The 23,588-nt window shown below is 45.0% G+C and overlaps 1 protein-coding gene across 7 annotated transcripts in view; it reads right to left on the bottom strand.

The window, feature by feature from the left end:
- The window catches only part of FANCD2 (FA complementation group D2), a 188,564-nt gene that overhangs the window by 7,002 nt on the left and 157,974 nt on the right, over window positions 1-23,588 (bottom strand). For 6 of the 7 annotated variants that reach the window (XM_038409532.2, XM_038409533.2, XM_043518411.1 and 3 more), the window contains 4 exons: window positions 23,018-23,089; window positions 9,876-9,914; window positions 8,846-8,920; window positions 6,662-6,736 (listed from right to left, as the gene is read on the bottom strand). In XM_038409532.2, the coding sequence (XP_038265460.1) occupies window positions 6,662-6,736; window positions 8,846-8,920; window positions 9,876-9,914; window positions 23,018-23,089 (261 nt within the window). The remainder of the gene's footprint in view (window positions 1-6,661; window positions 6,737-8,845; window positions 8,921-9,875; window positions 9,915-23,017; window positions 23,090-23,588) is intronic. The other variant, XM_043518412.1, reaches the window with a different exon arrangement.

Below are 23,588 nucleotides of genomic sequence, written 5' to 3'. Positions count from 1 at the left end.
CTATGCAGTGGGGCATCTTGGTATAAAGAAGAGATGCAAAACCAACTACTGTATTTATTCTCCTGACAACTCTAATGATTCTTAAGATGTTGTACTAGTCTGTAAGCAAGGTTACACTTATCCTTCTTATACAGATGGGTAGGAATGAAGCAACCAGGGATCTTGTGTGGCTGGAATAGTCCAAGGAAAATGCTGCCATCTCTAGTCCCATACACTTTTAAGCCTGATTAAAATCTTTGCAACTTTTTTTAGCCTTTTGTGCAAGAGGGAGACAAAATTACTCCTCTGAGCAACCCAAAAACCCTATCCAATATGGAGAAAGGCCCAGTGAGCCCAAACGTCCCTGCCCAGATCCATAAGGGCAGCTGGTAACTCCCACACAGAAATCCAGCTCATTCCCCTTTAATCTGTTCGGTTCTGTGGAGGGCCCAGTTTCTCCTGGAACCCATCTGCTCAGCCAGGGGCCTGTTCTAGCAATTTAGCACTGTACAGCAGTGATATAAAACTCTTCTGAGTAAATCACATCCTATTGTCTTTGCTCAAGGCTAATCCTTGTTTTGCCAGTCTCCTCTCAGATGGAATCCCAGTCACCCAGTGTCTACCATACATACACTTCCTCTCACTAAAATGTACTGTGCACCAGGTAGAGTGATGGAAGCTGCATACTCTGCTTCAGTGCTCCAGGGAGCACAAGATCCCAGAATTCATTTAAGAGGTTATAAATCCCTGCTCCCTGGCTGGCTGCCCTCCCAAGTTCCTCTCCCTTGGCAGTGCCCTTCCTCCCTGTCTCAATGGCCTCTCCTGTCAGGGTTCCGAAGAGTCCCTACAGAGCGCACAGGCTCCACTGGGATTCCTGGCTCCAAGCATTCTCACAGGGATTAAAAACCTAAGGAAATTCCCTGGTAAAACATTTAGCTAGGCTGGACTTAAGCTTGTAACTGTCAGGTACCGAAGAGAAAAACTGAAGAGAATGCTGATGCTGTTATTAGTTTCCTCCAAAGAGATGCAAACATGGTCTTGAAAGGCACACTTAGGGCCACCTGCTCTGCTGTTACTCTTCTTCCTCTGCTAAAATGGACCTTCCAAGCACCAGGCCTTCAAGTAGAAACTGCCAGGGGCCCTGGGACAGCCAGAGGGATGGGCAATGGAATCTTCCTGGGACAGGAACATCAGTGTACCAGATCTTGAGCAGTCAGTCAGTCTGAGGCAATTGAACCTTCTCTGCTCCTCTGCCAGCACTGGGATAGGCAGAGGAACTCTGCATGGCAGCATGGGGTAGAAGTCAAGACATGGATTGGTCTATTTGATGTGTAGTGAGGTGGAGTGGCCTCCCTCCCCACTCGAGAACAAGGGACAACTATAGATGGGAAAAAGTCCTCTGCCCAACCTTGATCTCTCTGTGATGGCTGTAGAATTGATTCAGCTGAGAGCCAAGTTCTGCAATGAACAGAGGGCTGGGATGCCTCCCACTGAACAAATCAGGTGAATTACTTGCTTGAAGTGGAAGCATTCCCTGCAGGAGGATCCTGCTGGTTGAGCTAATCTGTCTCCTAAGCAAGATGCCAAGTGGCAAGCAGGTGAGATTCTGCCCAGAGGAACAGGTTTTTTTTGTCTCCTTGGCTGGAGAGCTGCTTCTTGTGTCTCCTCTTGTTAATGTAGGCTAGAGCTGACATAATGATTTCTGTCCACTCTGTCTAAAATCCATGGCCCAAATGAGATAGGAAGGCTGCTCCTCATACTTTTCTGCTAGTATCTACAGAGATAACCATGTTCTGGGATCTCTAGGGGCACTCCTCTCCATCAGGGAGGGAGTGAGGGGTATTCCACCATCTCAGGGAAACATGCAGGCTACATTCAAACCCATGTTATGTTCTTGTAGTCACCTTCCTGCAAGCTCCGTTGAGAGAGCAGGGAGAGAATAGAAGTCAAGCATGTTGCTAAGCCCAGGATCCTACAACGGAAGCCAAAATTCCCAGTGGCTGCAGGACCTTTGAGCATAGTCCTCCTCATGTCTTTAGCCTTTGGCAGATGATGCTTTGTGGGGAGCACAATCGCTTCCTTCCTACTAAAGGAAGCTCCAGATGTGCCAGTTGCTGCGATGGGTCCAGAATTCTGCTCTTCACTCGTGACAAAGCCTGAGGAGGGAATGCATTTGTGCCACAGCATGAAGTCTCTTTGTGACGGTGCATCCCATAAGGCTTTATGGAAATATGCTTATGAATGTGTGTGTGTGTGTGTGTGTGTGTGTGTGTGTGTGTGTGTATATATATATATATATATATATATATATATATATATATATATATATGACATAACTGGAATATGTTTTATGCTACATATGCCATGTAACATATCTATGTAAAGGTTATGATCTACTGAATATATTCATCCTATTTGTATGCGTCATTGTTGCATTCGAAGTTATGAATATTGGCTGTATACTTGTTTGATTTTAAATAGCCTTAGTAAGGCAGCTTCTTTAGAAAGGAATTTGCAATGTAAGTGCCCAATCAAGAAGCACTTAACGGACAATGGATCTTGGAAGGCTCCAATCCACATAAGAAGTCTACATGAGAATGTTCAAGGTAGCATGTAAACCATGGCTGCTACCTGTAAGTTCTGAGTCCATGCATGGACATGTGACTTGCCCATGTGACTTCATAACTACATCTTGTAGCTGGAATTCTACAGAGGGGAAGGGAGGAGTATCCACCCACAAGAGAAAGTCTACTTAAACCTCTGGGAGACCCCTCCATTTAGTCTTCAGCTGGCTCAAGAGATAGCCTCTCCAACCCCAAGGTTACCTGAAAGAAACTGGATCAAAGGACACTACCTTCAGGGGGTGTGAGTGATTGCTGGACCCAGACTAGAAGGAGACTAGTCTGTAAAAGGAAGCTTACGGGAAAGCCTCTGAGGGTGAAGTTTTTTCTGTATTCAGTTTTCTTACTGTATTAGGCATAGACTTGGGGGTTTTATTTTATTTTACTTGGTAATTCACTTTGTTCTGTCTGTTACTACTTGGAACCACTTAAATCCTACTTTCTGTATTTAATAAAATCACTTTTTACTTATTAAACCAGAGTATGTATTAATACTTGGGGGGTGGGGGACAAACAGCTGTGCATATCTCTCTATCAGTGTTATAGAGGGCGAACAATTTATGAGTTTGCCCTGTATAAGCTTTATACAAGATAAAACGGATTTATTTGGGGTTTGGACCCCATTGGGAGTTGGGCATCTGAGTGCTAAAGACAGGAGCACTTCTTAAGCTGCTTTCAATTAAGCCTACAGCTGTTAGGGGACGTGGTTCAGATCTGGGTCTAGGTTTGCAGCAGGCTAGCGGTTCTGGCTCAAACCAGGCAGGGCACTGAAGTCCCAAGCTGGTAGGGCAGGAAAGCAGGGGCAGAAGTATTCTTGGCACATCAGTTGGCAACCCCAAGGGGGTTTCTGTGATCCAACCCATCACATTCTTGCGCTGCTGAGTTAGGGAGTGATCTGGATCTCTTAATGCTTGAGGGTGGCTGCTGCCACAATCAGCAGCTTGGAGGATACCTAGGAGGCTGTGCATAACGAATAAACCTACAGTGAGAAGGAATGGGAGAAGCAGCTAGCCTAGGTCCTGGAATCCCAGTGCAAAACCTCATGGTGGCAGGCAATATAGTCTGCAAGCTTAATATACTAAAATCTCTTTCCAAGGAAGTTAGTGATAGAAAGGTAAGGGAAGTGTCATTTGATTCATAAAAATCTACAGAATCATAATTTCAATAGTGCCATCCTCTGTGGCATGGCAGGGGGAACTTGCTGCCCCATCCACCTGGCTCCCAGCTCCAGGTCCTCAAGTTTGTTGAAATTTTGAGAATACAATGTTGTTGGAAATGAGTTGAGCTGGGTATCATTGAAAGCTCCTTCTTCCCACGAACACAATGGTACTAAACATGACAAACCTAGAACAATTCCATAGATAGATATTGGAGAAAATGTTTAAAAATCAACTTTTTATGAAAGCATAGTTGAACACAGGCATGCCAAATATGCAGCCCTCACAAGATAAGTGGTGTCCCTTGACTGCCAGTCTGTGTTATCAGTTAATGCTCAAAACAGGACACCTGATTCATTTTTTTAATGTTACAGATGACTATTAATGGAAGGAGTGCTTCAAGCTGATTTGCCATCATCAGCAAAAAAGCAGTTCAGTGATATTGATTATTAGCTTTGTTTATTATGCCAAGAGTGGTACCAAGGCACAGGGTAAGACATCAGTATCAGGTCAGAAATTACTGGAATCCATCCCCAAACAGTATGCAATCAGCTACATAACATAACATAACATAACATAACATAACATAAAACATAATTAATTACACTCCCAAACTAATTTATTACAAAATCCTTGTTTTTACTTTGGTCTTAATCATTTTTAGGCATCAATGGGGAGACAGAGTACCAACCAGCAGCTGAATCTTTGGAGAATACCACCATGGGTGGACCTGGCTAAACACATTTGGTGGCACCTTACGTGCTATAAGAAGTGGGCCCATAAACTGAATTTGGAAGGTTGGTGAGGAAGCACACTGACCATCAGAAAAAAGTTGAAGGTGCTGGGATAAGTGCCAGCTGTGGCATGCATTTCGAGAAGAACACCTGCTTCTTCTTCAGTAAACTGGAAGTCATCCCCTTAAGCACAGTTTCAACACTTGAGAGAGGTATGAAACTATATGAAGCAGTCACTCTTAGAGAGAATATTGATAACACTGGTTTCAGAGTAGCAGCCGTGTTAGTCTATATTTGCAAAAAGAAAAAGAGGACTTGTGGCACCTTAGAGACTAACAAATTTATTTGAGCATAAGCTTTCATGAGCTACAGCTCACTTCATCGGATGCATTCAGTGGAAAATACAGTGGGGAGATTTATATACACAGAGAACATGAAACAATGGGTATTACCATACACACTGTAACCAGAGTGATCACTTAAGGTAAGCTATTTCCAGCATTTGACAAGAACATCTGAGAAACTCTGTGTGTGTGGGGGGGGGGGGGGGGGAGATAAACATGGGGAAATAGTTTTACTTTACATTCCCCTAAACCTCATCAAAGGTAGGTGTATATTTTGTGCTATGGATAACTTAGACTTCCTTCAAGATACAGGAGATAGCAAAGGTACCCTTCATGCTGCTGTGATGGCTTGCTATCAGGAGTGTATTAATGGGGAGCAGTCCCAGGCTCAGGTGCTGTCAGAAACATTTTTCTATCACTCAGACCATTAAACGCCACTGCACTGCCAGGTTTCCAAGCCCTTTCAGGGTATGACACCACTGGAAGGTTGGCTGGAAAGGCCAAATTATCATATTGAAAGGCATTGGATTCAGCCTCCATAGACTCTCTCCTCACTTTGAGGGTGCTCAGAATGGACGAAGCAGTCACTGATGCAGTCATAAATGCACTGGAGGCGTTGATATGCTGAGTTTATCATTTGAAGATCAACATTATGATACTTGCAGAGCTATGTTGGTGGATGTTTGCCAAGAAGCAGACAACAGGAGAAAAATTACCACCAACAAGGGGTGCATTTATACCTGCTATCAAGAGGGCAAATTATCAAGCAGTGAAATGGCTCCAGGATGATTGAGTGCATCCAAAACTACCCTTCCTTGTCAGGAATGGATGGGTCTTGGAGGATGGACTGATCACACTTGTGTGTGAAATACTGTGCGCTCCCAAATCAATCCTTCAGCTAATCAAATGCTCGTGTGCAAAGACCAGATGCTCATCACCCTGAAAATGTTTGGCCAGTAGCCTGCCATGTACCGAGATGTGCGAATGCGGCACCTACCAGGATCAGTGTGAGATTGTGTCTAGCAGTGGTGCCCTAGACGGAGATAACACTGATGACGACTTTGATGAATAAATGTTTTCAGTCCTAAATGCCAAGTCTAACTTCCCTAGAATTACCAGAGAGCAGTGTCTTTTTTATGTAAGCCATGCATCCCTGTGTTAAAGTATAATTAAACAACCACTGATTTTTAAACTTTTTCGTGCATATACATCATAAAAGGCCTTGTTCTACGTTTGTCATGTTTGGTACTATTGTGTTTGTGGGAGAAAGGGCTTTTGAGTGATACCCAACTCAACCCATTTCTGATGACATTGTATCAGCAATATTTCTACCAACTGGAGGACCTGGAGCTGGGGAGGACTGTTGTGGGGAGTGAGTTCCCCTTGCCAGGCCATAGAGGATGAGACTGTTGAATTTATGATTCTGTAGATTTTTATAAATCAAATGACCCTCCCTTACATTTATATCATTAACTTGCCCATGGAATTACATACTCTCCCAGACTAATGGACTTGGACAACAGAGGAGGCCAAACAGATGAGTGAACCTGGGAAGCATATTCCCTGGGACAGCGGCAAGAGAGTGCAAAACAATTTGCAGGCGTCCGTCTGTGCTTATTGAACCCAGAGCAGCTTTGCTGTCAGGACACTTCAACCATGACAGGAGCTTTATACTGGTCACATTCCTGTGAAGAGGAGTCCTGCGTGGGACTCCTGGAGACACCATGTGAGGGGGCAGTGGTGACAGACAGACACACAGAGAAATCAACATAGATTAGTAAGGCCTTGCGAATACAAGAGCTAGTGCAGTCTAGAGTCTCCCTTACCTTTGAATGGCCACACATATGATGGAGTTGTCTGGTGCTCAGCTGCAAAGTTTTCAGCAAACTCTGCACGTCTTCCTGTAATGAAAAGGACCCCCTGAGTCACTGGTACTGAATGTTTAAATCTATAAGAATTTGCTACCCATCACAAAGGATAACTTGGAAGCAAGAATATTAGCTCTCCTATTCATCCTACCAGTGCTGCAGAGATATAAAGACATACATTCTGCCCACTCCACAGAAAATACCCAACAAGTTAAGACATGGCAGCCATAAGGGAGCTGAACTCTGCATAGTCTCATAACCAACAAGAGAATGTGCTCACCAGACATATATCATGGGCACCACTCTGTTCCATAGCTCTGCAAAACAGCCAAGTCAAGACATTTTGAACTGAATCTGTTCTCTATTCTCTAGCACAGAACCCTGCACCTATAGGGTCAAGGTGCCTTGGGGCCAGGGAAATCAACTTTTCACAAGCAGTCATGACTGAAATGTGATAGCAGTCATAGAGCAGCCAGCCCCATATTGCAGCCCAGGCAGCAATAACATGTGGTCTGTAATGCCCCCACCAAGCTGAGATGGAGACCAACATCTTCAAAAGTTTGGGTAGCCACAAGCAGCAATTTGGGGCCTGTCTAGAGACTCTAGTGAGGACTGTGCACCCTAAAGATTTTCAAAGCTGGCATTTGAGCACACTCACATTGTCCAAGTGTTCTGGGGCTTGAGCTCTTCAACGGGGTGTGGGGTCTCAGAGATGGCCCAGGAGAGAGTGAAAGAGAGCACGCTCCTGCCTCCAGAAGCAAGAGGGCAGAGCTACCTAGTTCTCTGCAGCCTGGCGAGGACACTCCAGGAGAAGCGTTTAATCAGGCACAGACAGGCTGATGTCAGATGAGTCTGGTTTGTTAGCACTTACCACAAACATGCTCCCTCCTTCCAAAGACTGCTCAGAGACTGGCAGGTCAGACACCACATTCAGCGTGGTCTCAGAAGCCCCTGGAAACGTCAATGTTTTGGTGCCCAAATGATTTTTTATATGCATTTGGGCTGCACCTCAGCCCCAGTCATGATACCTCGAAAGCCTCAAATGCTAGGCAACTATGGAACTGTCAACATACTTTCTCCAGGGGGCCAGACAGTCATGTTGCAGACTGCAATATGTGAACAAGTCATTTTAGCCAAACTCTCAACTACTCTGAGGCACCCTCCTAGTTCAGCAAGAATCTCCAGCAAGGGGTAGCCAACCCTCTGCTACGCTGGGTAAGACCCAATGGTCTTAGGCATCAGCCATACCACTAAACCCCATGGTCAGAGTCTGGGGATGGAGGCAAGAGAGAGGAGCAGCAGCAGGTAGGAGGACTGCTGCCAGCACCCTAAAGCCAGCGGTCTAATGATCTCCCACAGCAGAGCTACTTAGTGGTGCTGTTTGATGTGGTACCGAAGGAGCCAGCCAGGGCTGATTGAGGAAGTGCTGGTTGTGGCTCCACTGTTAGGCAGTGTTTTGGCACCAAAACAACAAGCTCCAGCTGTTCCCGTGCTCTGCGCATGTGCTCTGCACAGTTTCCAGGCCAGAGGATTCTGTGTGTGTGAAAAAAGGCCTGGTCTGGAGATTACTCTCCACTCTAACAGACATAGGCCAAGTGACAGAGATCCATACCATGAGATTTGTGACCTCCAGCTTCTAATATTGTAGTGCTTAGTCCCTGAGAATAAAATCAGGCACTGAAAAACTCCACCTGGCACAGACTAACACCTACTGACCTACCAACAGCGCTCTGCTACCCTGTTCATTTCACTGACTACTCACCAGCTTGCATGCATGTCTTCTAGCCCACTGTTTGATCTGGTGGGCTGGAGGACATGACATAGGTCATCTCAAACCTGCCTATTGAGTATATTTATCCATCATTTGTAACCAAAGTTCACAAATGAGAGGCTTGCTTTAATCCCAGTTGTGTTTAGATGACTACACAGCTGAAGTGATGAAGATGGCTTTTCTCAAGTCTGCATTGGCCAGGAAGCTGCAACCATTATTTTTGGATGTAGACTATGTAAGTATGATCCATGCTTTTGTCCTCTCAAGACTGGACTACTGCAATACACTCAAGAAGCCAGCTGCTGCATTCTGCTCTTACTTCAGCTTCCAAATGGATTTCAGGCAAGTCTCTGTGCCTCTGAAATTCTTACCCTGTGCTTTTTAAAGCTGTAATCCAAGAGAGGCATGGCAAGCTTCAAGAAGGCTTCCACAAAGAGGCGGCCATACTGTGAATGCAGAAAGATGATAAGTAAACACATCACACACTTTTTCTTATTGCATTTGGCTATTCCATCAACCAAACTTTAAATTCCTCTTTGAATGAGCCAAGGGCAATTCCTCATTAGCAAGGAGTTCAGGTAAACAGGGAAAGGTTCCTCTCTTTTAGGGAAAAAGAAAAGGAGTACTTATGGCACCTTAGAGACTAACAAATTTATTTGAGCATAAGCTTTCGTGAGCTACAGCTCACTTCATCGGATGCTCAAATAAATTTGTTAGTCTCTAAGGTGCCACAAGTACTCCTTTTCTTTTTGTGAATACAGACTAACACGGCTGCTACTCTCTTTTAGGGCAATCTTTTCTAAAGGTCCATCACAGATCTCTCCTGCATAAGGGCTAGATTTGGATCTCCATATCCTATGAGGAGTCTCATTGAAATCCAACTGCAAACAAGTCTGGTAGCTTTAGAAGCAGGGACATTTCCTTTTGCTAGTGATTAAAGTTCCTGGCATGCAAAGGGGCTATACCATATCACTAGGAATATAAAATGAAACAATAATAGTAAGTACACAGCAATGAAGCAGCCAGTCTGTGAGGTCCCAGCTGGAAAGGGGAGGGCCATGTAGAGGACACACTGCTGCCTTCTGGGCTCAGTGTGAAAGCTGCCTGCGATTGTTCTGTGAGCCCTCACTGTACTTGTTGTGTGTGCAGGATTCCATAGGCAGCAGAGGCCGGGGAAGTACCAGCAGTGGAGCTCCAATGGAGTCACGCTGTTAGCATTCTGGGCACAAATGAGGGCAGAGTCCAAGAGCCGGTGCACTTGGGCATGAGATAGAGGCAGATCTGCTGCCTGACCTAATAGAGAAGAGGAACTCTGTAACCGCTCCCCACCCCACCAAGGGAACAATTCCTGAAAGACCACAATCAGGCTGCCATTCTCTGCAATCTTGAGTTCTCACTTACCTTCAGGCAGACGCTGAGCACAGGCCTGCTGTCAAACACCTGCTCGGAGAGAACGAGAGAGCCAGTTCAGGGGGAAGGAACAGTGAGAACAAGAGCAAACAGGTAAGAATTAGCACTTAGCTGATGGTATCCCCAGTGTTAGGGGTAGCAGTGGGAAGCCAGGCTCAGCTGGAACCCATTCCCAGATCTAAGCGTGGGGGAGGGGAGGTCTTGTGTGAATAGTGTAGGGAGATGGGTCCATATTCATGTGGCTAGAAAACAGTGGGGTGTGCAAGGTATGGTGGGTGTGTAGGGGGTACATTAGTGTGACAGAAAAGAGGAAGAGAGAATGATATTGGAACCAAGCCTAAAGAAACAAAATCGTCATTGGATGAAAAGTGCTGTCCAAGTCTCAGAAACTGGCTAGGAAACAAAGAGTTTCAGTGGTCAGTTTTCATCATGGTGAAAACGTTAACATCTGGAGTACCAAGGTACGGTGCTAAGAGGAACATTTACTAATCTACAAAGGGAGGGGAGTAGGGAGGTGGTGACATTGGCAGATGACAAAATTATTTAGGCAAGTCTGCAGTTCCTCAGATTTTTCTCCAGTCCTGAGTCCTAACCCAGCTAGGGGACTGGGCAACAGAACAACATATAAAATTCAGTATTGACAAGTGCAAAGAAATGCTCTTGGGAAGGAATAATTTTAAACTACTCATATACCTTGTGGAGTTCTAAATTAACTACATCCATTCTGCTCAATGTGCAACTGCAATCAAAAATCAAACAACATGTTGAGATGTATAAGGAATGGGACAGAGAATGACTGACAAGCTTGCAAAGTTTGTAAACTCAACGACATTTCTGTGTCTTTCTGTCTATAACATAATAACTTTTGAAGGATTTTTTAAGGATTGCAACTTTTAGGTCTGTAATTGAGTGACCAGGGAGGTTGAAGTGTTCTTTGACTGGTTTTTGAATGTTATAATTCTTGATGTCTAATTTGTGTCCATTTATTCTTTTGCATAAGGACTGTCCGGTTTGGCCAATGTACTTGGCAGAGGGGCATAGCTGGCACATGATGGCATATATCACATTGGTAGATGTGCAGGTGAAAGAGCCTCTGATGGTGTGGCTGATGTGATTAGGTCCTATGATGGTGTCCCCTAAATAGATATGTGGACAGAGTTGGCAAAGGGCTTTGTTGCAAGGATAGGTTCCTGGGTTAGTGTTTTTGTTGTGTGGTTGCTGGTTAGTATTTGCTTCAGGTTCGGGGGCTGTCTGTAAGCAAGGACTGGCCTGTCTCCTAAGATCTGTGAGAGTGATGGGTCGTCCTTCAGGATAGGTGTAGATACCTGATGATGCGCTGGAGAGGTTTTAGTTGGGGGCTGAAGGTGACGGCTAGTGGCGTTCTGTTATTTTCTTTGTTGGGCCTGTCCTGTAGTAGGTGACTTCTGGGTATTCTTCTGGCTCTGTCAATCTGTTTCTTCACTTCAGCAGGTGGGTACTGTAGTTGTAAGAATGCTCGATAGAGATCTTGTAGGTGTTTGTCTCCGTCTGAGGGATTGGAGCAAATGCAGTTGTATCTTAGAGCTTGGCTGTAGACAATGGGTTGTGTGATTTGGTCTGGATGAAAGCTGGAGGAATGTAGGTAAGTATAGAAGTCAGTAGGTTTTCCGGTATACGGTGGTGTTTATGTGACCATAGCTTATTAGCACTGTAGTGTCCAGGAAGTGGATCTCTTGTGTGAACTGGTCCAGGTTGAGGTTGATGGTGGATGGAAATAGTTGAAATCATGGTGGAATTCCTCAAGGGCTTCTTTTCCATGGGTCCAGATGATGAAGATGTCATCAACGTAGCACAAGTAGAGTAGGGGCATTAGGGGACGAGAGCTAAGGAAGCGTTGCTCTAAGTCAGCCATAAAAATGCTGGCATACTGTAGGGTCATGCGGGTACTCATCGCAGTGCCGCTGACTTGAAGGTATACATTGTCCCCAAACGTGAAATAGTTGTGCGTGAGGACAAAGTCACCAGGTTTGCCGTGACATTATTGGGGATACTGTTCCTGATGGCTTGTAGTCCATCTTTGTGTGAAATGTTGGTGTAGAAGGCTTCTACATCCATAGTGGCCAGTATGTTTTTTTCTGGAAGATCACCAATGGATTGTAGTTTCCTCAGGAAGTCAGTAGTGTCTCGAAGAAAGCAAGGAGTGCTGGTAGCATAGGGCCTGAGGAAGAGTCTACATAGCCAGACAATCCTGCTGTCAGGGTGCCAATGGCTGAGATGATGGGGTGTCCAGGATTTCCAGGTTTATGGATCTTGGGTAGCAGACTGAATACCCCTGGTCGGGGATCTAGGGGTGTGTCTGTGCAGATTTGTTCCTGTGCTTTTTCAGGGAGTTTCTTTTGGTCACCCTCAGTGGGATCAAAGGGTAATGGCCTCTAGAATGTGGTGTTAGAGAGCTGCCTAGCAGCCTCTTTTTCATATTCCGACCTATTCATGATGATGATAGCACCTCCTTTGTCAGCCTTTTTGATTATGATGTCAGAGTTGTTCCTGATGCTGTGGATGGCGTTGTGTTCTGCATGGCTGAGATTATGGGGCAAGTGATGCTGCTTTTCCACAATTTCAGACTGTGCACATCGGTGGAAGCACTCTATGTAAAAATCCAGTCTGTTGTTTCGACCTTCAGGAGGGGTCCACGCAGAATCCTTCTTTTTGTAGTGATGGTAGGAAGGCTTCTCTGGGTTAGTGTGCTGTTCAGAGCTGTGTTGGAAATAACCCCTAGAACGCCCCATCATCTCAGGCATTAGCACCCTGACAGCAGGATTGTCTGGCTATGTAGACTTTCTCCTCAGGCTCTATGCTACCAGCACTCCTAGCTATCTTCAAGATACCTTCACATCCCTTGCTAGCTGCAACTCCAATTGCACTTTGGCCTTCCAGATTACACCCCTGCATGCTCAAGCAATAGTTTTATACTCCTCCCTAGTCATCTGTCCAAGTTTCCACTTCTTGTAAACTTCCTTTTTGTGTTTAAGCTCACCAAAGATTTCTCTGTTAAGCCAAACTGGTCGCCTTCTATATTTGCTATTCTTTCTGCATATGGTTTGTTCCTGCGCCCGCAATAAGGCTTCTTTAAAATACAGCCAGGTCTCCTGGACTCCTTTCCCCCTCATATTAGCCTCCCAGGGGATCTTGCTCATCAGTTCCCTGAGGGAGTCAAAGTCTGCTTTTCTGAAATCCAGGGTCCATATTCTGCTGCTCTCCTTTCTTCCTTTTCTTGAACTCCACCATCTCATGGTCATTGCTGTCCAGGTTGCCACCCACTTCTACTTCCCCTAACAATTGTTCCCTGTTTGTGAGCAGCAGATCAAGAGGAGCACGGCCTCTAGTTGGTTCCTCCAGCACTTGCACCAGGAAGTTGTCCCCAACATTCTCCAAAAACTTCCTGGATTGTCTGTGCACTGTTGTATTGCTCTCCCAGCAGATGTCAGGGTGATTGAGGTCCCCCATGAGGGCCGTGATCTGGAAACTTCTGTTAGTTGTCCAAAGAAAGCCTCGTCTATCTCATCCTTCAGGTCTGGTTGTCTATTGCAGATGCCCACCATGACATCACCCTTGTTGCTCTCGCCTCTAAACTTAACCCAAAGACTCTCAACAGGCTTTTCTCCAGTTTCATACTGGAGCTCTGAGCAGTCATACTGCTCTCTTACATATAATGTAACTCCTCCACCTTTTCTTCCCCGCTTGTCCTTCCTGAACAGTTTATACCCATCCATGACAGTGCTCCAGTCATGTGAGTTACAAGGCTCTGTTATTCCAATCACATTATAGTTCCTTGACTGTGCCAGGACTTCCAATTCTTCCTGTTTGTTTCCCAGGCTTTTTGAGTTCGCGTACAGGCACCTAAGACAACCAGCTGATTGCCCTACTTTCTCAGTATGAATCAGGAGGCTTCCTCTGTTCACCCTCCTCCTTGTGTTTCCTCCTGTTATTCTACTTCCTCACGGCTTAGATTTCCATCCCCTGGCGAACCTAGTTTAAAGCTCTCCTCACTAGGTTAGCAAGCCTGTCTGCGAAGATGCTCTTCCCCTCTTCGTTAGGTGGATCCCATCTCTCCCTAGCACTCCTTCTTCCTGAAACAACATCCCACGGTCGAAGAATCCAAAGCCCTCTCTCCGACACCACCTGCGTAACCACGCATTTACCTCCACAATTCAATGGCCTGGGCCTTTTCCTTCAACAGGGAGGATGTAGAATCATAGACGTGTAAGACTGGAAGGGACCTCAATAGGTCATCTAGTCCAGTCTCCTGCACTCAAGGCAGGACGAAGCAATAATTAGACCATTCCTGACAGTTGTTTGTGTAACCTGTTTTTAAAAACCTGGAATGACGGAGACTCCACAACCTCCCTAGGCAATTTGTTCCAATGGTTAACTACCCTAACAGTTAGGAAGTTTTTGCTAATATCCAACCAAAACCTTCTTTGCTGCAACTTAAGCCCATTGCTTCTTGTCCTATCCTCAGAGGTTAATGAGAACAATTTTTCACCCTCCTTGTAACAACCTTTTACGTACTTGAAAAGTGTTATGTCCCTCCTTAGTCTTCTCTTCTCCAGACCTCTAAACAAATCCAGCGTTTAAAACCTTTCCTCATAGGTCATGCTTTCTAGATCTTTAATCTTTTTTGTTGCTCTCCTCTGGACTTCCTCCAATTTGTACACATCTTTCCTGAAATGTGGTGCCCAGACCTGAACACAGTACTCCAGCTGAGGTTTCATCAGAGTGGAGTAATATCGAAGAATTAATTCTTGTGTCTTGCTTACAACATTCTTGCTGATACAACCCAAAATTACCACTTTTTTTGAAACAGTGTTACACTGTTGACTCACATTTATCTCTAACATACAAGATGATGGGATCTAAATTAGCTGTTACTGCTCAATGGAGTCATTGTGAATAGTTCTTTGAAAACACCCGCTCAGTGGGCAGTGACAAGCAAAAAACCTAACAGAATGTTAGGAACCATCAGAAAAGAGTAGATAGTAAGATAGAAAATATTATAATCCTACAGGTTTCTTCCAGAGGCAAGAGAAGGTAGTTATCTCTCTGTCATATGTAAATTAAGTAGGGCTGCCAAGAGATTAAAAAAAATAATTGTGATTAATCGCACTGTTAAACAATAATAGAATACCATTTATTTAAATATTTGTGGATGTTTTCTACATTTTCAAACATACTCATTTCAATTACAACACAGAATACAAAGTGTACAGTGCTCACTTTATATTTATATTTGATTAGAAGTATTTGCACTGTAAAATAACCCAAAAGAAATAGTATTTTTCAATTCACCTAATACAAGTACTATAATGCAATCTCTTTATCATGAAAGTTGAACTCTCAAATGTAGAATTATGTACAATAAAAACTGCATTAAAAAATAAAACAATGCAAAACTTTAGAGCCTGCAAGTCCTACTTCTTGCTCAGCCAATCGCTCAGACAAACAAGTTTGTTTACATTTGCAGGAGATAACGTTACCCGCTTCTTGTTTACAATGTCACCTGGAAGTGAGAACAGACATTCTTATGGCACTGTTGTAGCTGGCATCACAAGATATTTATGTGCCAGATGCGCTAAAGATTCAGATGTCCCGTCATGCTTCAACTACCATTCCAGAGGACATGCGTTCATGCTGATGATGGGTTCTGCTCGATAACAATCTAAAGCAGTGTGGACCGATGCATGTTCAGTTTCATTAAAAAAGTGGAGTGCCCCAGGGGTCGGTCCTGGGGCCCGTTTTGTTCAATATCTTCATAAATGATCTGGAGGATGGTGTGGATTGCACTCTCAGCAAATTTGCGGATGATACTAAACTGGGAGGAGTGGTAGATACGCTGGAGGGGAGGGATAGGATACAGAAGGACCTAGACAAATTGGAGGATTGGGCCAAAAGAAATCTAATGAGGTTCAATAAGGATAAATGCAGGGTCCTGCACTTAGGATGGAAGAATCCAATGCACCGCTACAGACTAAGGACCGAATGGCTCGGCAGCAGTTCTGCGGAAAAGGACCTAGGGGTGACAGTGGACGAGAAGCTGGATATGAGTCAGCAGTGTGCCCTTGTTGCCAAGAAGGCCAATGGCATTTTGGGTTGTATAAGTAGGGGCATAGCGAGCAGATCGAGGGACGTGATCGTTCCCCTCTATTCGACACTGGTGAGGCCTCATCTGGAGTACTGTGTCCAGTTTTGGGCCCCACACTACAGGAAGGATGTGGATAAATTGGAAAGAGTACAACGAAGGGCAACGAAAATGATTAGGGGTCTAGAGCACATGACTTATGAGGAGAGGCTGAGGGAGCTGGGATTGTTTAGTCTGCAGAAGAGAAGAATGAGGGGGGTTTTGATAGCTGCTTTCAACTACCTGAAAGGGGGTTTCAAAGAGGATGGCTCTAGACTGTTCTCAATGGTAGCAGATGACAGAACGAGGAGTAATGGTCTCAAGTTGCAATGGGGGAGGTTTAGATTGGATATTAGGAAAAACTTTTTCACTAAGAGGGTGGTGAAACACTGGAATGCGTTACCTAGGGAGGTGGTAGAATCTCCTTCCTTAGAGGTTTTTAAGGTCAGGCTTGACAAAGCCCTAGCTGGGATGATTTAACTGGGACTTGGTCCTGCTTTGAGCAGGGGGTTGGACTAGATGACCTTCTGGGGTCCCTTCCAACCCTGATATTCTATGATTCTATGATTCATTATCTGAGTCAGATGCCACAAGCAGGTTGATTTTCTTTCTTGGTGGTTCGGGTTCTGTAGTTTCTGCATCGGAGTATTGCTCTTTTAAGACTTCTGAAAGCATGCTCCACACCTCATCCCTCTCAGATTTTGGAAGGCACTTCAGATTCTTAAACCTTGAGTCGTGTGCTGTAGCTATCTTTAGAAATTTCACATTGGAACCTTCTTTGCGTTTTGTCAAATCTGCAGCGAAAGTGTTCTTAAAATGAACAACATGGCTGGGTCATCATCCGAGACTGTTATAATATGAAATACATGGCAGAATGCGAGTAAAACAGAGCAGGGGACATACAATTCTCCCCCCCAAGGAATTCAGTCACAAATTTAATTAACGCATTTTTTTAAATGAGCATCATCAGCATGGAAGCATGTCCTCTGGAATGGTGGCTGAAGTATATAGTGGCATATAAATGTTTAGCATATGTGGCAGGTAAACCTTGCAATGCCAGCTACAAAAGTGCCATGTGAACGTCTGTTCTCACTTTCAGGTGACATTGTAAATAAGAAGAGGGCAGCATTATCGCCCATAAATGTAAACAAACTTGTTTGTCTTCGCGACTGGCTGAACAAGAAGTAGGTCTGAGCGGACATGTAGACTCTGAAGTTTTACATTGGTGGTTTTTTGTTTTTTGGTTTTTTTTGAATGCTGCAAAATCCTACCTCAATGCCTCAAAGTGCCGCAGCAGTGACCCTGGCTTGTCTGACAGTGAGAATAGTGGAGTGTATTCTTCAATAGATTCAACCATGCTATAAGGTGTCAGACTACCAATCCAGGGAGAGGACAATTCTCTTTCTTGAGGTTAGGTGCTAGCTAAGTTGAGGAGGTAAACGTGCCACTGACAGCATAGCCAGCGGGTGGATGAAGAAATGGATTAAACAACAGGAATAAATGGGTCCCAACTCCTCGATCCTTTCTACGACAGTGATGGGGAATTCAGTCAATGAAAGGCTGTTAAGAATCTCAGGAGCCAGAAAAGGACTGCCCTCTCAGTGTGAACCTATAACTGCAGGATACTGATGAGAGACGATTCGATCAACTGTCTAATGAGGAGAAGGCAAGGACAGCCTGTGACATCCTTGGTCTCTGCAAAACACGACGAAGAAAGAAGATGGAAGTGAAGTGGAGATATGAAAATACCATCATGTTGGGAAAAGGAGAAGGTTCGAGAACCGCTGGAGGAATCGGCTTCATCATCATCATCATCATCATCAAGGAATGGTCTTCAAAAATCATCTTCTGCAAGTTCAAGTCATCACACATTGGCATTCTACTGAACAAGAACAGAACCCTCAAGATTATTCAGATCTATGCTCTCACAAGCACAAGTGAAGACGACGATATGGAAGAATTCTATCAGGAGCTTGAGGAAACCCTGGCTCAAAATCCAGATATACGATCGCGAAATTCATTGGAAGGTATGGCATCGGTAAATGGAATCCACGAAGAGAGCGACTGGCAACTCTGGCGGAGACAAAAGAAATGTTCATTGGTAACACCTGGTTTAAGAAGGCAGCCAACAGGAAGTGGACATAGATCGCACCCAGCGAAGAACAAGAACAAGATTTACTATATTCTGATCGATAAGCAGCACATTGTACAAGACATCTCAGTAGTACCATCATTTAACACCAGTAGTGACCATTACTTGCTCAGAAGACGGCTCAACTTCAACGAAAAGGTGGAGCACTACAGATGGCAAATCAGAGACAGCAGCCAAAAATATTAGATGACGCAATCTTGAAAGTGAACATTTCCAAGGAAGACTGGAGTCTTATAGATAACTGCGATGAGGATTATAAAAACTTCACTATTAAGGAAATGCGTGAAATTAGCCTAGAAAGAAAGACCAAAAAGGGGGAAGGGAAGAATCTCAGAGGAAACGCGGAACTTGCTAGAGAAGCGGAGGAATATGAAGCAAAATGATGGTGACAAACTTGAGTACTCTCTCCTCTGCAAGTTGATAAGAAGAAGACTAAAGGAGGACTTCGAGAAGTACTGAAATGAAAGGCTCTTGAAGACAGCTGAATATTGCAGAAGCCTCAAAAAGTGCAAAAGGGAATTGACACATACAGGTCAACAATAATGATGCTGAAGAACAGGATGGAAAACCAGTAATTGACAGAACAGGGATGGAAGCGGTCTGCAAAGATTTCTACACCAAACTGTTTGCGTCTCAGATAAATGTCCCAGTACCAACGCTGCAACAGACAAAGAGCATTTACTCCCAGCCCTTGTCAGCGAAGTTCGACATGCAGTTCATCAAATAAAAGAAGGAAAAGCCCCAGGGTAAAGATGGACTGACAATCGAAATGATAAGAGCTGGAAGCCAAGATCTCTGGGAAACCCTTGTTCAGAGGTTTAGCCATTACTTGGAAATGCAGAAGATACCATCTGGCTGGGAAGAGTCCAACACCATTCTGGTGCACAAGAAGGGCAACTATGAAGATCTAAAGAACTATCATCCAATATGCCTGCTCTCACATGTCTACAAGCAGTTCACCAAAATAATAACAAACCAACTCTCACAGAGTCTGGATGAGCAGCAGCCAAGAAAGCAGGTAGGCTTTCAAAGGAATTTCAGCACAATGGATCATATTTTCACTATAAACTAGCTATTGAAAAGTTTAAGGGAACACAGATTCCTTTTATGTATTGCCTTCGTCGACTATGAAAAAGCTTTCGACAGCGTAGAGATCAATGCAGTGTTGAAAGCTCTTGCAGAGCAGGGTAATGACACAAACTATATCAAAGTATTAAAAGAAGTTAATTCTGACTGCACTACAGATATAACTTTGATACTCCCCTTTGCATCCCAGTTAACAAATGTGTGAAACAAAGAGACACAGTTTCACCAAAACTCTTCACAGCCTGCCTCAAAATGGTAATGAGGCAGATGAGTTGGAAGGGTGGAATCAACATCAACGGAGAGCAGTTAAACCATCTCAGATTTGTGGACAATATTGTGTTGATTGCTGAAAATACTGTCAAACTACAGAAAATGCTGTGAGAACTCAAAACAAAAAGCAGCCAAGTCAGACTGAAAATTAACCACTCCAAAACAGAATTTATGCAGTCTGACACCTTGCCAAAAGTCCAAATAAACATCAAGGGAGAACAAATAGAAGAAGTTGAGCAACATGTCTATTTGGGCCAAGAGATTAACATGTGCCACGATCAGGAAGGTGAACTCTCGCAAAGAAAGAAATCATGTTGGTGCATATTCCATTCTATCAAAGATGTCCTCCAAGGAAAAATCAACAAGGCAACACGTGCCAGCCTCTTCAACTCAACAGTATTGCCAGCAACGTTGTACGGCAGCGAAACATGGGCACTGATGAAGACAGAGGAGCAGCAACTGTCTGTCACGGAGAGGGCGATGGAAAGAATTCTGGGAATTTCAATCCTCGACTGTATCCCCAATGAAGTGATCAGACAGCAGAGTGAAGTGCAGGATATCGTTGTTGAGAGCAGGCATAGTAAAGTGTGATGGATCAGGCATATCGCGAGGCTCACTGACAATTGATGGAATGCAGCTGTCACCGAGTGGTACCCACAGGAACTGAAATGACCACTCGGCCAACCTCCAAACAGATGGGAAGATTTTATCGCGAAAAGACATGGCTGCACACGGAGAAGGAAGGCCAGGATATGAGAAGAATGGAAGATGTATAGATTGCACTGATCACAGCACAAGGGCTGAAGGACCTATCGATCAAGGTGTGACCAAGGTGATGTAACAACAACAAAAAAATCTACATTTGTAAGTTACACTTTCACAACAAAGAGATTGCACTACAGTACTTGTATGAGGTGAACTGACAAATACCATTTCTTTTATTTATCATTTTTGCAGTGCAAATATTTGTAATAAAAAAATACACTGATTTCAATTACAAAACAGAATGTATATAAAAATGTAGAAAAACATCCAAAATATTGAATAGATTTCAACTGTTATTCTATTATTTAACAGTGCAATTAATCGTGATTAATTTTTCTGAGTTAACTGTGATTAATCGACAGCCCTAAAATTAAGCAGTGTGTGCAAAAACAACGGGAGCTACATTTTCATGTAAAGTCAACAGGAAAAACAGGTTGTGGGGGGATGTGAACACAAGATGCTGCCACCACACTGAAAAACAAACTACAGGAATGCCTTTCAAAAGTCTACTGGACTATAACAGGGGGTGCAAAGACAAGACCCTGTTATCCATTTCACTGTGGACCACCCTTGTAGGAGTGGAATGATTCATGAAGGAACGGATCCTGGATTGACTGAAAACCAGCAAGCTCTGTAGAAAGACTTTGTGGGTGAGAAAATGCTTTAGTCAAGGTTGTAACTTGGTAAGTTTTAGTCTCCAGAAAGCGTGTCATTCTCTTATTTTATTTATAACCATTTCTGTTTCCATTATTCTTACTCAATACTTACTTGAATCTGTTCTTTGTGAATAAATTTATATTTGTTTTCACAATAAATTGATTACAGTGCTGTGTTGCTCTAAAGGACCTGATTCTGAATTGTAACCTTCTAGCTGTGTGTTCACCGTCTCTCTGGGAACAACTTACCTGGTAATTACTGAGTGTGTCCAGTGACTGGGGTTGGATACTACAAAGGGATGCTTCTCAGGAGTTTGGGGACCGGGGTACACAAAGTGTTGTGTAAGGCAAAGTGCGGGCTGGCAAAGTCCTGAATTTATTTGGGTGGTGAACTGGTTCATAGTTTAACACCAGCAAGTCTCTCTCTTGCTGAAATTGGTGGGTAGCACAGTGATCTACACAATGGACACCCTAAGAAAGTGTCACAGAAGGGTTGGAAGGATTTTGTTTTCTCTCTAATGCTTTCACTTTAAGAATAAATTTGCTTGTTTAGAAAGAACTGAGTAGTAACTTATAACTGCAGGCAATTACACTGTTTATAGCAGGGGTGGGCAAACTACGTACCACGGGCCGAATCTGAATCTGGCCTGCGGGATTGCCACCGCTGTGACGCTGCTCGGCTAAGGCAGGCTCCCTGCCTGCTCTGGCCCTGAGCCGCTCCCGGAATTGGCCAGCACCACATCCCTGCAGCCCCTGGTGGAGGGCGGGGGGAGGAAGAGGGCTCTGCATGCTGCCCTCACCTGCAGCCCCCCCCCACAGCTCACATTGGCCAGGAATGGGGAACCGCAGCCAATGGGAGCTTTGGGGGAGGTACCCGCAGGCGAGGGCAGCGTGTGGAGCCCTCTGCTCCCCCAGAGGCCACAGGTACGTAGTGCTGGCCGCTTCTGGGAGGGGAGCGGCGCGGGACCAGGGCAGGCAAGGAGCCTGCCTTAGCCCTGCTGCGTGCCACTGCCACCCCGGAGCCACTCAAGGTAAGCAGTGCTGGACTGGAGCCCACATCCTGAAGCCCTCCTGCACCCCAGCACCCTGCCCTGAGCCCCCTGCCACACCCCTCCTGCACCCCAACCCCTTGCCCTGAGCCCCCTCCCTCACTCCGCAACCCTCCCTGCACCCAACCTCCTGCCCTGAGCCCCCTCCCGCACTCCGCACCCCCTCCTGCACCCCAACCCCCTGCCCTGAGCCCCCTCGTACACCCTGCACCCCTCCTGTACCCCAACCCCTTACCCTCAGCCCCTTCCTGCACACCAACCCCTTACCCCAGCCCTACATTCATGGCCCTGCATGCTATTTCCCCACTCAGATGTGGCCCTCAGGCCAAAAAGTTTGCCCGCCTCTGAGGAGAAAGCAAAATGCAGACGCTGTCCGGTTTAGGCAGTCTGACTTGCTGGGGAATTCACAGTGTAGGCAGGGATCTGTGCAGCCTGAAAAGCCCCAGTCAGGATGGAGAGAGATGTGGGTCTCAGCCCAAGAAAGGTGACAGTTGAAGAGCCAGGAGCCTAAAAATGGTTGCCCTTGCTGGACCACGGAGGAGGAATGCAATTCTCCTGAACTATGACAATTAGCAGGAAGTGGTTAGATTATCCTAGAATTGCCTACTGCAGGTTTCTGGATCTGCCTCTGAAGCAGCTAACACTGGCCTCTGTCCGAGACAGGAGACTGCACTGAGTGGACAAAGAGTCAGATACAGTTGATAATTTCTGTGTTCCTGTCCTTCTCCAGGGCCTCTCTGCTTCCTCCTGCCTTTGTCTGTATTATTTGTCCATACAAAAAACTATGCTACTAGAATGCTAAGGCTACAAGAGTGAGGATGTGCCAAAGTGAAGGCTGAATGTGCCACGAGTGCACATGAGTACACAGCGCAGTTGGCTCTGATTACACGATCACAGACCATTTCTCCAGCATAGTGTAAGTCACATTGTTTTCCTTGCATGCTCAGGGATGGGATTCTGCTGGGAAGGTGAAAGGAAGGAAAGAAGAATGTGCTCACCTTAACCAAGTTAACAAGGATATGGAAATCCCGCACCGCCATGTTCCAGTGCAGCAGCTTCTCTAGCTGTACCTGGGGAGTGACAACACAGTTATCCAGTCCTGTTGTCCACACAGAGCCATTGCATTTCCCTTCATATTACTGGGTGCTACTACAGTACGCACTGTGCCTGCAGACAGAGGGTCAAGAGCCCAGATCCTGCCAGAGTCTGAGGCATCACTGCTGTGCAAAGGGGAAGGGACATGTTTGAGAAACAGTGTTTGAGATCCTACATCTTAAAAGACTCCACAAACATTTACCCGTGAAAGTCAAAATCATTCAGTAGCCATTCCAGCTTTCCTCACCTGCCAGATTTATATTCTCTCCATCTGATAAATGTATCTTTCTATTCACCCTGGAAACAGCTGGGGAGAAACCACTTTCCTGCTCCCGAGCAGAGTCCACAGTCACACATTCAGCCACATGGCCATTCAGACACAAAACACAATCCCGCCCCTCACATCATTTGCTAGAATTACTAGATAAGTTTGTTGCCCATGAAAACACAGAAGATAATGTCTGGAAAGAAGCA

The sequence above is a fragment of the Dermochelys coriacea genome, chromosome 7, assembly GCF_009764565.3.
Source record: "Dermochelys coriacea isolate rDerCor1 chromosome 7, rDerCor1.pri.v4, whole genome shotgun sequence".
NCBI lineage: Eukaryota > Metazoa > Chordata > Testudines > Dermochelyidae > Dermochelys > Dermochelys coriacea.
The sequence above is the reverse complement of the archived record's forward strand: the minus strand, read 5'-3'. Positions and strand labels throughout refer to the sequence as shown.